The following is a 13,932-nucleotide window of genomic DNA, read 5'->3' as shown; positions in this document are numbered from 1 at the left end:
CATTCACTTTCTTGGTTAACCTCATTTTGGTAGAGCATGTCCTTCTCCAGCTTCCTAAGAACAGATGCATAGGAGGAAAATTTTTGTGTCATCTTGTATTTAAAAGTGGCTTTATTCTACTCTCATGTTTGAATAATAGCTATAACTTGGTATAGAACTCTAAATATTTTCTACATCTGCTTTGTTTTTGTATTTTTGAACAAGAGTTTTTCTTTATTATTTCACAAAAGAAGTTCAGAGGCAGTTCTGGAGTGATAGTTGACTAAGGTTTCTTTAGGATTTTATCTTGGTTTTAATGTTTAAGATTAACTTTATCTAAATTCACAGTGAAATGGGTCTGTGATTTTCCTATCTGTAGAGTCCTTGCATAATGTTATCAAGTTATGCCAGTTGTGTAGAATAACTTGAGAATTCTTCTTGCTTTTTGTTTTGTCTGAAAAAATTCATATGTAATTGGGATAATCTGTTCTTTGAAAGCTTGATAGAACTCACCTATAAAACTATCTGTTCCTCCTGTTTTCTTTGGTGGACAATTTTAAACCACTAGTTTTATTTTTAAGTAGTAATAGTATTGATGATGCTTTTTTTTTTTTTTTTTTTTTTTTTGCGGTACGTGGGCCTCTCACTGTTGTGGCCTCTCCTGTTGCGGAGCACAGGCTCCAGACACACAAGCTTAGCGGCCATGGCTCACGGACCCAGCCGCTCCGCAGCATGTGGGATCTTCCCAGACCGGGGCACAATCCTGTGTCCCCTGCATTGGCAGGTGGACTCTCAACCACTGCACCACCAGGGAAGCCTGATGATGCTTTTTAATTTTTTTTCTTGAGTTACATTTTTCTAGGAAGTTTTATCCATTTTACTTTTCAGTATGATTGGCAGATTAATAATTAATCATAATATTCTTCTTAACTGTATAATCTGTAATTTATATATAGATAGGTTCCCCTGTTATTCATAGTATTGTTTGTGACTTCTGTCTTCTCTTTATCAGTCTTACAAGAAGTCTATTTTGTTAGCTTTTTTCAAAGAACTGACTCTTGGCTGTTCTATTTTCCACTTCATTAACTTCCTTTCCTGCTTCATTTCTGCAGGAGGTAAACTTCTCTGGGGTAGGGGGGACACTGGTGATTTCTTGCCCATTATTCTAAGCACTCCTGATTGAGATTGTCAGTCAATCCGATTTTTGAACCTGACTCTCCAGTTCCTGAGCATTTAGTTTTCTAATTAGTGTTTGCCAGCTTCTCATGTGTTTCCCTGCACAAGCCCTTAGGTTATAGACTTCTTGTTCTTTCTAACTCACGTCTTCCATGTCCTCCACTTTCAGTTTTCCAAAGTTATATTGAAATTTCTCATACCCTTATGTCTTTTCTCCTTTTTACTTTGCTCTTATGTATATAGCTTTTTAAATATTCTTACTTTAGCATGGTTTGGAAAAGGTGAGGAGGTAATTATGCATGAAGTCAATCCACCATTTTTAACCTCAGGCAAACAAATCATCCTGTTCCAAAACAGGCATTGACCATACGTCTGGATGCTATGCTTTTGGAAAAAGCAGAGACTGAGCAACAGTGTGTTTCTTTGAAGAAGGAAAATATTAAAATGAAGCAGGAGGTTGAGGTAAAGCAACATTTTATTTTTTTTTGCTTTTTATTAACTTACATAGTATAGTTATGCATTTTAGAGCCAAGACCTTAAAAAGCATCTGATCTGATTTTAACTGTAATAGTTACAGACAAGGAAACAGATTGATATTTAAAAAGAAAAATAACTGAAATCACCCAACTACTTAGAGATAGAGCTAACATTTACTTGTTCCATTGTGTAATCTTCATTTTAGTTGTAATATTCTTTAATAAAAATGGGAAAAAATACCTATTTTATAAAAAAAATTATCTATTTAAATAAGTTGATTGTCACACATACTCTAAATGTTATCTAAAAGAAAGAAAGAGAGAGAGAGAGAGAGAGAAAGAAAAAGAAAAAGAAGGAAGGAAAGAAGGAAGGAAAAGATAAAAGAAAAGAAAAGAAAAAAGAAAGAAAGTTGTGTATTCAGTTCTGGGATATTCAACTGTCTTTCGGGTCTGCGCTAATTTTCTCCCAAAAGCTGTATTACTCTATTCAGGAGATATTCATTAAAGCCTATGACTTAATACAACTTACATAATTTATTACCATTTAAAGGAAAATTAAATGCAGAGATTTCCTAGCTTTTAGTTATTTCTTTGAGTAACCTGTTTAGTACTGCTTAAGGTAGTCGGAGCTTCTAAGCAGAATTCTTGGAATCTCAGCATCGTATTTCTTCATGTACATTTCTGCTCATTTCTTCTTTTATGAGCCTATGTCTAATTTTTCCTGAGGGCAGGGGTTTGTTTTATCTTAAGTAATTTTTGTGTGCTTACTTTTACAGGATTCTGCAACTAAGTTGGAAGATGTGCGCGAGGAGTTTGAACAATCACAAAGAAACTATGTGAAAGAAATGGAAAATTTGAAAAATGAATTAATGGCAGTACATTCCAGATACAGTAACGATAAAGCTGGTTGGCAAAAGGAACTGGAGGAAGCATCAAAAAAACAATTAGAGCTTTCAGAACAAATCAAATTTCAGAGTGATTCTGAAGATAATGTTAAAAAACTACAGGAAGAGATTCAGAAAATTAAGCCGGCCTTTGAGGAGCAGATTTTATGTCTGCAAAAGCAGTTAGAAGTTGCCACAAATGAAAAAGAGCGAGAAATTACTCATCTCCAAGGAGTCATTGAGGCTAATTCTCAGCAGTACCAAAAAGAAATTAATAGTTTGCACGAGGAACTTTTACAGTTGAAATCTACACACCAAGAAGAGGTGAAAGAATTGAAGTGCCAGATTGAAGCATCTGCTAAAGAACGCGAAGCAGAAGTAAATCATTTAAACCAGCTAAAGGAGAACTTAGTCAGACAGTGTGAGGCAAGTGAGAAGAACCTTCAGGAGAAATATGAATGTGAATTAGAAAACGCAAACCAGGAAAATCAGATGTGTTCTTTGCTCTTACAGGAAGATACTCTTGTAGAACAAGCAGTAAATGAAAAAGTCAAACACTTAGAAGATACCCTAAAAGAACTGAAGTCTCAACATAGCATCTTAAAAGACGAGTTAACTTACATGAATAATCTTAAATTAAAGCTTGAAATTGACGCCCAGCATACAAAGAATGAGTTTTTTCACGAACGGGAAGATTTAGAGTTTAAAATTAATGAATTATTACTAGCTAAAGAAGAACAGGGGTGTGTAGTTGAAAAATTAAAATCTGAGCTAGAAAATTCAAATAAACAATTTTGCTGTACCGTAGAACAACATAACAAAGAAGTACAGAGTCTTAAGGAACAACATCAAAAAGAAATATCAGAACTAAATGAGGCATTATTGTCAGGTTCAGAAAAAGAAAAATTAACATTGATGTTTGAAATACAGGGTCTTAAGGAACAGTGTGAAAACCTACAACAAGAAAAGCAAGAAGCAATTTTAAATTATGAGAGTTTACGAGAGATTATGGAAATTTTACAAGCAGAGTTGGGGGAATCTGCTGGAAAAATAAGTCAAGAGTTTGAATCAATGAAGCAACAGCAAGCATCTGATGTTAATGAACTTCAGCAGAAGCTCAGAACTGCATTTAATGAAAAAGATGCTCTTCTTGAAACCATGAATAGTCTCCAGAGAGAAAATGAAAAGTTATTAACACAGCAACAAATTGTACCAGAACTTGAAAATACCATAAAGAACCTTCAAGAAAAGAATGAAGTATATTTAGTTAGTCTCAGTCAGAGAGAGACCATGTTACAAGAATTTGAAGCAAAGATAAGTTCTCTTACTGAGGAAAAAGATGATCTCATAAGTAAAATTAAAGGTTCTCATGAAGAGGTGGAGACTGTCTATCACAGTCGTGAAAGGGGAGAAAGGTTTATTGTAGGACCCGGGGAGAAAGTGGAGCAGACTACCCAGTGCAACAGTGAGCTAGAACAAAAGGTAAATGAATTAACAGCACAACTAGAAGAAACCTTAAAAGAAAAGGATCAAAATGACGAAAAACTGGAAAAGCTTATGGCTCAGTTGAAAACTCTCTCTGAAGACCAGGAAGCAGTGTCATCTGAAGTGAAGTCTCTTCATGAGGAAAATAGTAGACTGTGTTCAGAAAAGAACCAGTTGAGCAGGGATTTGGAATCTCTCCTATCTCAAAAAGAAGGAGATTTTATGCTGAAGGAGCAGATTTCTGAATTAGAAAAGAAACTTCAGTTAACAGTTGAAGAAAGAGATAATTTAAATAAACTTTTGGAAAATGAGCAACTTCAGAAGTTATTTGTCAGAGCTCAGTTGTGTGGTTTTCTTGAACAAATGGAGTCAAAAGTTTCAGAAAAAAGTGAAGAACAAGATGTTGTAAGTGTCCTACAAGCTGTAGGTGAATCCTTAGCTAAAATAAATGAAGAAAAACACAACTTGGTCTTCCAGTATGGTAAAAGGGTAGCAGAGTTAGAAAAAGAGATTAAGTTTCTCCAAGAAGAGAATGTGATTCAATGTGAGGAACTTAGGTCTTTACTAAGAGACCATGAGCTAGAGAAACCTCTCTTAAGGAAAGAGTTAGAAGAAACCCTCTTGGAAAAAGAGGCCCTGCAGTCTGATCTTCTAGAAATGAAGAATGCTAATGAACAAACAAGGCTTGAAAATCAGAATCTCCTAATTCAAGTTGAAGAATTATCTCAAAAATTATGTAGTAAAAATGAAAACCATAATGAAAAAGAAAAATATTTTATAAAGGAACTTGAAAACCTAAGGCCATTACTAGAACAAAAAGAATCAGAACTGCAAGATGTGAGAGCAGAGTTGATATCATTAAAGGTACTATTAATTTGCATTTTATTGATTTTAAAATACTTAGTTCTAGTCATAGACTCTAGAAAATATATTACTGCACTTTGAAGTCAGAAGTAAATTTTTAGCACTTAAGATCACATGCATATTTCTGAAAGTACATTAAACATTTTCACATCACACCTTATCACACTGATCACTTTTTGGTTTTAGATCATTTTAGAATTTTGTTTTTATATAAGATTAGATGATTAGGGGGTTAAATGTTAAAATTGTATAATTAGTTACTAGCAAAGCTACAAGTAAACATGGAAAAATTTGAATTTCATCCTGTGTGGTATGCATATTAACTTAAAGAGCGCCGTTGAGCAGAAATGTAGGCTAAAGTGGTATTTAATTTTAGCCAGAAATTTAGGGTTTTTTTCCCCAGATCATGACAGGATAAACTACAATCATTGTTTAATCTTTCCTTATTGCATTATGTAGTTGATATCTGTTGGGTGGTTCGTCTTGGCCTTGGATATTGCTGTTTTTTATAGTAAAACACATGACCTATACTATGTTTATAGTAAAAAGCATCATGCTACATGCATGATAAGGTCAGAATTACCTGGTCTATCAAGGGAAGAGAAAGACTGTTCACCAGATTGCTTTTTGTATGAATTCTCTTTGATAATGATTTTTTTCATGCTTAACATGACGGCCAGTACATCATGGGGAATGCAGTGATTGTCTTTTGTTTTTCCTATAAAATCTAGGATTCCTTAGAGAAATCACCTTCTGTAGAAAGTGATCAACCTTCAGTAAAAGAGTTTGAAGAAAAAATAGGTAACTATGGTTTTGCATATGTTGTCACAGTTAATTACACAGATTCTTCTTAGTGTTAGAATAGATTGGGAAGTACTGTCACCAATTAATGAGTTGTTAAAAACATGACTAGCTCTCTCTTCCTGATGCCGCCACTCTTGCCCCGCTGCCATCTGCTTGCCTTCCCTTTCAAAACTCTCACTTTCTATTGTTTAATCCAAAGGAGTGATGTGATTCCATTTATAAATGGTTCCATGATTGGTTTTGGATTTTTCATGCATTTAGCAACCTTATTTGAATGCCCAACTACCTAAGCACTGGTAATAGGAAGGGGGTTAAGATACACACCACGCAGACCGTATCTTCAAAGAACTCACTGCAAGAAGGGGCTGTTACTGCAGTACTTCGGGGTGTGGACAAGGTACGCTGGTGACAGTACAGGAAGATATGATTAACTGCTCGTTTTGAGTTAGGAAAAACATCACAGAATAGGCTGTACTTGTGTGTTGAAGAATGAGAAATTTGACACGAGAAGAAAGGTACTGCAGCAGGAGGAAACAGCAGGTGCTTGTACGTTAACATCCATGACGTCCAGGAGCCTCCTAGGAAATTCTGGAGAGGCAGGAGTCTGAGCATGAAAGGGCTGGTGTGTTGTGCAGAAGAGCTGGGACTTCCCCATACCCGTCTATTCCTCAGAGTAACATTAGGAGGTAGCTCTTTTATTCCCATTTTAAGATGGAGAAACAAAAAAGTGTTGTGTGATGTACCCATAATTCCCCAGTTTAATGCCCAGTGGGATTGGTGGGGAGAGGGGACGGGTGGTTGAAAGAATTTGGAATGACCCACAGTTTTCTGTAATGGATGACTGGGGAAGGTCGGGTTAGGGGAGAGCATGAGTTCAGTTTTAGACAAATGAAACTTAATTACCACCCCAACTGGAGATGTCGAGTAGACTACTAACTGTGCAAATCTGGAGTTATGGGGAGAGGGTTAGACCAGATAAGACTCCATGCTTAACACAGTGGGCATTAAAAGCCATGAGGTTGAGATCCCAAGGAAGTGAGCGTAGGAAAAAAGACGAGGACCAGAGACAGTTCTCTGTCAAAAGTCAGAGAGATAGAAAGAACCAAGGAGAATGAGAAGGAATAGCTGGTGAGGTAGAGCCCAGAGCATAGGATGTCTCTGAAGCTAAGACAGATGAAGTACAGGTGGAAGAAGTGCTTGAGGAGGGAAGAAGGGTCGCACCAGCAGTCAGAGCTAACCCGAGCTAAGCAGCACCCAGCTCATTGGCGACTTGATAACACTTGCCATGATGTACTGAAGCCAGAGCCTGGTTGAAGTAGGTTCAGGGGGAAAATGGGGGAAGAGAAAGGTGAGGAGGGCATGTATAGACCACGCCTAGAAGGAGTTTTGCTATAAAAGAAAGAAGACATGGGACAGTGTCCAGAGGGGAGGCGTGCTCTTTTGCCTTTCTTTGTGTGATGTTTCACCTGTCCTATCATGACCCTCCCCTGCCCTTTTTAACTGCTTCCACTCTTTGTTCCTGACCTTAATCTCTTTGGTGATATTTTTCTTATTGCATGTTTGTAAACTGTTGGGAAAAAATCTGTTAGGGGGATTTGCTGCACAAGAGAGGGGAGAATTGCTACACTGATGCCTGAGTAGGTGAGACTATGCGGGATGACATGCAGAAGTGGAACACTTGGCCTGTGCAATGGGCACACACAGTGCACCTGTCGCAGCCAGAGGAGGGCAGCATACGTGAACACAGGTGCTGTGAACACTGGATGAAGAAGCAGGGACAGAAATTCAGATCGTAGCTGAAGTTAAGCAGAACCAAGAAGTAAGATCAGGAACACTGGTGTTTAAGTCGGGGAGGTGGCTAGAGAGGATACGGGAGAGACCCAGATTGGACGTGTAAGCAGATCGCAGGTTCAGTTGTAAAAATCAGACCCACCAACCAAGAGGCACGTGCCTATGGATCATAAATGTTTAAGCGCATCTGATATCTCCTCTGCTTGATCCTGATCTGCACATCACCACCTAAAAGCCTAGCATACTTGCGTTGCCAGGAAATCTTCTACTGTTAAAGGGGTCCTGACAGCCTCTCCAGTTTATAGACACTTAGGAAATGGCTACAAACAGTAGGCTGGGACTTCCCTGGCAGTCCAGTGGTTAAGACTCTGCACTTCCACTGCAGGTGGCACGGGTTCTGTCCCTGGTCAGGGAGCTAGGATCCCATATGCCATGTGGCATGGCCAAAAAAAACAGGCTGTTTTGGAAGATTGAAGAAAATGAAAATTCTTTACATTGTTTGCCTCATTTAGAAAATAAGTAAGCTTTTACTTTAAAAAATAGATATTAATATTTTGCTTTTACTTTATTTTAATCTCAAATTGCAAATTTTGTGTTCCAGATTAAAGATCCATTTCTAGGGCTAAAGTAAGTAAATAATGGGTGTATTTTCGCTCTTTTCCTTTGAGTCTATAGATAATTGTTTCATTGTATGTTTTTAGCATATCTGGAAGAAGAATGCAAAGACAAAGAGGAGAAAATAGAGAAGTTAAAACTAGTTGCTTTGAAGGCAAAGAAAGAACTAGGTTCTAGCAGAAAAGAGGTAAGGTGACTTAAAAAGGCAACGTTTAAGGAACTTACATGTCAGAAAATCAAGTTTGTCTCTACATAAAAAACTATTGTATATTTAAAATAGGCCCAGACGCTACGGGAGGAACTTGAATCTGTTCGCTCAGAAAGGGATCAGGTGTCTGCTTCCATGAGAGATCTCATTCAAGGAGCAGAAAGCTATAAGGTAAAAATAGTTATTTTAATAACAAGTTATATTTGTAACTTCTGAGTTAAGGAATGTACTAGAAATGTAAAACTCTTGTCCATAACATAATCACCTTGTATTTTTTAGTAAATCTTTTTTTCTATTTTTTTGTGTAATGTATCATCCTAGTATCAGATTTTAAGTGGCTAAGCTTTAAATATGCCTTTAAGCTATTGTTTTTTAAAACTAAATTTCTGTTTTGGGATTTCCTAATAAAATCAGTAACAAAAAAGATGGCCATTGTTACTGTTATTATTTAATAGTCTTCTGGCCAGGTGAATAAATGTGAATGTTAGACATGTCTAACACGAAAGTGAAAACATTATTTGAAGGCAGTATTGCTTGTCTACCTAAGTAACATGAGAATCTATTATAAAAAAATATAAGAATTAAAAGTAAGAGAGTACCATTATATTTATTTATGCATTCAAATATTTATACAGCCAGGCTAAGTACTGATTACTGGGGAGACGGTGGTCAACCAAGTAGACGGAGTTCCTGTCTGCTTGGGAGTTCCTGTCTTCTTGGGACTTAAATTCCAGTGGCAGACAAAAATCCAAGAAAATACTGTGTGGAAAAGTAAAGGCGGGTAGGGGGAGGAGAGTGGCCAGTAGTCAAGTGGGACTTGATGGAAAGAAGAAAATACCAAAGTAGTCCAAAAAAATGAAATTTCAGGAAGAACTTTAATGAGACTAAGTGAAAAGAGGAAATTGACATCTTGCTCTACCAGACACTAAAATTTATTATAAAGCTACATAATATGATACAGTTCTGATGCAAAAATAAGGCAGGTTAATTGAACAGAAGACAGAGACTTCTGGGGACTTCCCTGGCGGTCCAGTGGTTAAGACTTCGCCTTCCAATGCAGGGGGTGTGGGTTCGATCCCTGGTCGGGGAGCTAAGATCCCACATGCTTTGGGGCCAAAAAACCAAAACAGAAGCAATATTGTAACAGATTCAGTAAAGACTTTAAAAATGGTCCACATCAAAAAATCTTTAAAAAAAAAAAAAAAGGAAAAGAGACTTCTTTATAAAAACAAGCACTCACAGGCCCCAGGCACTCTTCTAAGTGCTTTACCTGTCTTGTCACACCTGATATGTGTGTGATAAGTATGTTGTTAACGTTGCTGATTCACCAGTAAGGAATCAGAGGCACGGAGGTCACAGAGCAAGTAACTAGTAGAGCTGGGGTTGGATTCAAGCAGTCTGGTTCCAGATCTGTTCTTTTACCAACTAAACTGTGCAACCCCAGTAAGATTTGAAAACAGAGAAGCCAATGCAGAAGGAATCAGAAAACTACTTCAGGAAAATTTGGTTAGATTTTTACTTCATGCCACACACCAAAATAAATTCTGCAGTTTTGTCAAAAAATGAAAGCAATTTTTTTTAAACCTAGAATAAAATACTTGATCATTCAAGCTCTGGATACAAAATACTTTTCTCAACCTAAAAGCAGTTAAAGAAGTTACAAGGGAAAAGACAAATTGAACTAGATAAAATATAAAATTGACATATGAAAATATGACAAGGGGTTAGTATCCTTAATATATAAAGATATAAGTCCATGTTTTAAAAAACACTTCTTTGAAATTCATATATGAGGTTGTCTTTTATGAGCCATTGGGAGCTTGCTTCTTCACATTTTCAGAACCCATATGATTATTATCTCCTGCAAAGGTAGACCAGGTATACCAATTTATTTGTTTAAAATATGTATTTCAGAGGACTGGGAAAAAAAGAATAGAACATCCAAGAACTGTGGAACAGCTGCACAAAATATAGCATATGCATAATGAATGCCATAGGAGAAGAGAAAGAGCAACAGAAATACTTGACACAATAATGACTGAGAATTTACCCAAACTAAGGTCAGACGCCAAGTTACAGATCCAGTAAGCTGAGAGAACACCACACATGGTACATACCAACACAGTGACACCAAGGCAAGTCATTTTCACACTACAGAAAATCAAAGATAAAGTCCTGAAAGAAGCCATAGGGGAAACAATAACCTTATTTATAGAAGAGCAAATATACGAATTACCTCCAACTTCTCAGAAACCATACAAAAAAGAAGCATGTGGAATGAGTTAAAGTGTTGAGAGAAAAAACCCACCAACCTAGAATTCTGTGCCCTGTAAAATTATCCTTCAAAAGTGAAGAAGCAATAGAGTTTCTCAGATAAAAATTGAGACACTTTGTTGTTAGTAAACATGCCTTTCAAGAAATGTTAGAAGTTCTTCAGAGAGAAGGAAAATGATATAGGTCAGACCCAGAAGAGGCAACACAATGTTTTTTGTTTTTGGCCATGCCTCGCATGTGGCATCTTAGTTCCCCAACCAGGGATCAAACCCAGGCCCCCTGCAGTGGAAACATGGAGTCTTAACCACTGGACCGCTAAGGAAGTCCCCAACACAATATTGAAGAAGAACAGAAGAACAAAGTGGGAGGATTAACCTACCCAACTTCAAGACTTACTGTAAAGCTACAGCAGTCAAGACAGTGTGGGGTGATATTGGTGAAAGAATAAACAGAACAGTGGGACAGAATAAAGCCTAGAAGCAGACCACAGATATAGTCAGCTCTTGACAGTGGAGCAAAGATCACCTTCAACAAATGGTGCTGGAACAGCTGGACATCCACATGCAAAAAAAATGAATCTGTCCACAGGCCTTACACCTTCACAAAAACTAACTCAAAGTGGGTCACAGACATAAGTGTAAAACACAAAACTGTAAAACTCCTAGAAGATAACATAGGAAAAACAGGTCATCTCCACCCTCGATGACCTTGGGGAAGACTCCAAAGGCACAATCCATGAAGGAACCGATAAGCTGTACTTCTTTGAAGGCCACTTTCAAGGAAAACTCACAACCATTTTGTTAGTTATTTTGTACAGGGATTCATTTTTATGCAGGAGAGCAGTCAGTAGTCCAGGAACAAGGCAAAAACAGGGTTTATAAGAAGCAGGGAGAGGAAACAAACTACAGGCAATCCGGAAACAGTGACTCTCATATATTTTGGAGGATAACCCCACAGGCTGGTGTATAGCACAAAGGTCAGTCCCAGGATTCTGTCCTTGAGTAGGGGCCAACTAGGAATATCAAAGAAAAAAATTCAGTTGGTTTTAGAGTCTTCAGAAATTGATGAACGTTTTGCATCAAAGGGTGAGACTGTATAAAATGTCTTCTTGTGTTCTTCGATTAGCACCTCTGCCTCACCTCAGGCCAGGCCCGAAACAATTCCCTCAGCAGAATTCTTTAGGTGGAGTTAACAGGACCAGGTTAAACTTTTTCTCCTCCCTTCTTAAATGTTGTATACATTTCAGAAGTTTATTTTTGATGACTAGGATATATAACTGGGAGATGCTATATTGTATACATTTTATTTATTTATTTATTTATTTTTTTTTTTTTAAACATCTTTATTGGAGCATAATTGCTTTACAATGGTATGTTAGTTTCAGCTTCACAACAAAATGAATCAGTTATATATATACATATGTTCCCATATCTCTTCCCGCTTGCGTCACCCTCCCTCCCACCCTCCCTATCCCACCCCTCCAGGCGGTCACACAGCACCGAGCTGATCTCCCTGTGCTATGCGGCTGCTTCCCACTAGCTATCTACCTTACGTTTGGTAGTGTATACATGTCCATGCCTCTTTATTGCTTTGTCACCGTTTACCCTTCCCCCTCCCCATAGCCTCAAGTCCATTCTCTAGTAAGTCTGTGTCTTTATTCCTGTTTCACCCCTAGGTTTTTCATGACATTTTTTTTTCTTAAATTCCATATATATGTGTTAGCATACGGGTCTCTTGTAGACAGCAAATATATGGGTCTTGTTTTTGTATCCATTCAGCCAATCTGTGTCTTTTGGTGGGAGCATTTAGTCCATTTACATTTAAGGTAATTATCGATATGTGTGTTCCCATTCCCATTTTCTTAATTGTTTTGGGTTTGTTATTGTAGGTCTTTTCCTTCTTTTGTGTTTCTTGCCTAGAGAAGTTCCTTTAGCAGTTGTTGTAGAGCTGGTTTGGTGGTGCTGAACTCTCTCAGCTTTTGCTTGTCTGTAAAGGTTTTAATTTCTCCATCAAATCTGAATGAGATCCTTGCTGGGTAGAGTAATCTTGGTTGCAGGTTTTTCTCCTTCAACACTTTCAATATGTCCTGCCACTCCCTTCTGGCTTGCAGAGTTTCTGCTGAAAGATCAGCTGTTAACCTTATGGGGATTCCCTTGTGTGTTATTTGTTGTTTTTCCCTTGCTGCTTTTAATATGTTTTCTTTGTATTTAATTTTTGACAGTTTGATTAATATGTGTCTTGGCGTATTTCTCCTTGGATTTACCCTGTATGGGACTCTCTGTGCTTCCTGGACTTGATTAACTATTTCCTTTCCCATATTAGGGAAGTTTTCAACTATAATCTCTTCAAATATTTTCTCAGTCCCTTTCTTTTTCTCTTCTTCTTCTGGAACCCCTATAATTCGAATGTTGGTACGTTTAATGTTGTCCCAGAGGTCTCTGAGACTGTCCTCAGTTCTTTTCATTCTTTTTTCTTTATTCTGCTCTGCAGTAGTTATTTCCACTATTTTATCTTCCAGGTCACTTATCCGTTCTTCTGCCTCAGTTATTCTGCTATTGATCCCATCTAGAGTACTTTTAATTTCATTTATTGTGTTGTTCATCGTTGCTTGTTTCATCTTTAGTTCTTCTAGGTCCTTGTTAACTGATTCTTGCATTTTGTCCATTCTATTGTCCATTCTATCTCCAAGATTTCGGATCAACCTTACTATCATTATTTTGAATTCTTTTTCAGGTAGACTGCCTATTTCCTCTTCATTTGTTAGGTCTGATGGGTTTTTATCTTGCTCCTTCATCTGCGGTGTGTTTTTCTGTCTTTTCATTTTGCTTATCTTACTGTGTTTGGGGTCTCCTTTTTTGCAGGCTGAAGGTTCGTAGTTCCTGTTGTTTTTTGTGTCTGTCCCCAGTGGCTAAGGTTGGTTCAGTGGGTTGTGTAGGCTTCCTGGTGGAGGGTACTAGTGCCTGTGTTCTGGTGGATGAGGCTAGATCTTGTCTTTCTGGTGTGCAGGTCCACGTCTGGTGGTGTGTTTTGGGGTGTCTGTAGACTTATTATGATTTTGGGCCGCCTCTCTGCTAATGGGTGGGGTTGTGTTCCTGTCTTGCTAGTTGTTTGGCATAGGATGTCCAGCACTGTAGCTTGCTGGTCGTTGAGTGAAGCTGGGTGCTGGCGTTGAGATGGAGATCTCTCGGAAATTTTTGCTGTTTGATATTATGTGCAGCTGGGAGGTCTCTTGTGGATCAGTGTCCTGAAGTTGGCTCTCCCACCTCAGAGGCACAGCACTGACTCCTGGCTGCAGCCCCAAGAGCCTTTCATCCACAGGGCTCCTTAATTTGGGATGATTGGTTGTCTATTCAGGTATTCCACAGATGCAGGGTAC

The 13,932-nt window shown here is 37.9% G+C and overlaps 1 protein-coding gene across 2 annotated transcripts in view; it reads left to right on the top strand.

Moving 5' to 3' along the window:
* GCC2 (GRIP and coiled-coil domain containing 2) overlaps positions 1–13,932 on the top strand; it is a 41,648-nt gene that overhangs the window by 5,228 nt on the left and 22,488 nt on the right. The window contains exons 5-9 of one of the 2 annotated variants that reach the window (XM_030845068.3): positions 1,513–1,617; positions 2,408–4,864; positions 5,596–5,665; positions 8,161–8,261; positions 8,355–8,453. In XM_030845068.3, the coding sequence (XP_030700928.2) occupies positions 1,513–1,617; positions 2,408–4,864; positions 5,596–5,665; positions 8,161–8,261; positions 8,355–8,453 (2,832 nt within the window). The remainder of the gene's footprint in view (positions 1–1,512; positions 1,618–2,407; positions 4,865–5,595; positions 5,666–8,160; positions 8,262–8,354; positions 8,454–13,932) is intronic. The other variant, XM_060309763.1, reaches the window with a different exon arrangement.

This window comes from Globicephala melas, chromosome 12 (genome assembly GCF_963455315.2).
Source record: "Globicephala melas chromosome 12, mGloMel1.2, whole genome shotgun sequence".
NCBI lineage: Eukaryota > Metazoa > Chordata > Mammalia > Artiodactyla > Delphinidae > Globicephala > Globicephala melas.
This window is presented reverse-complemented; position numbering and strand designations above follow the sequence as displayed.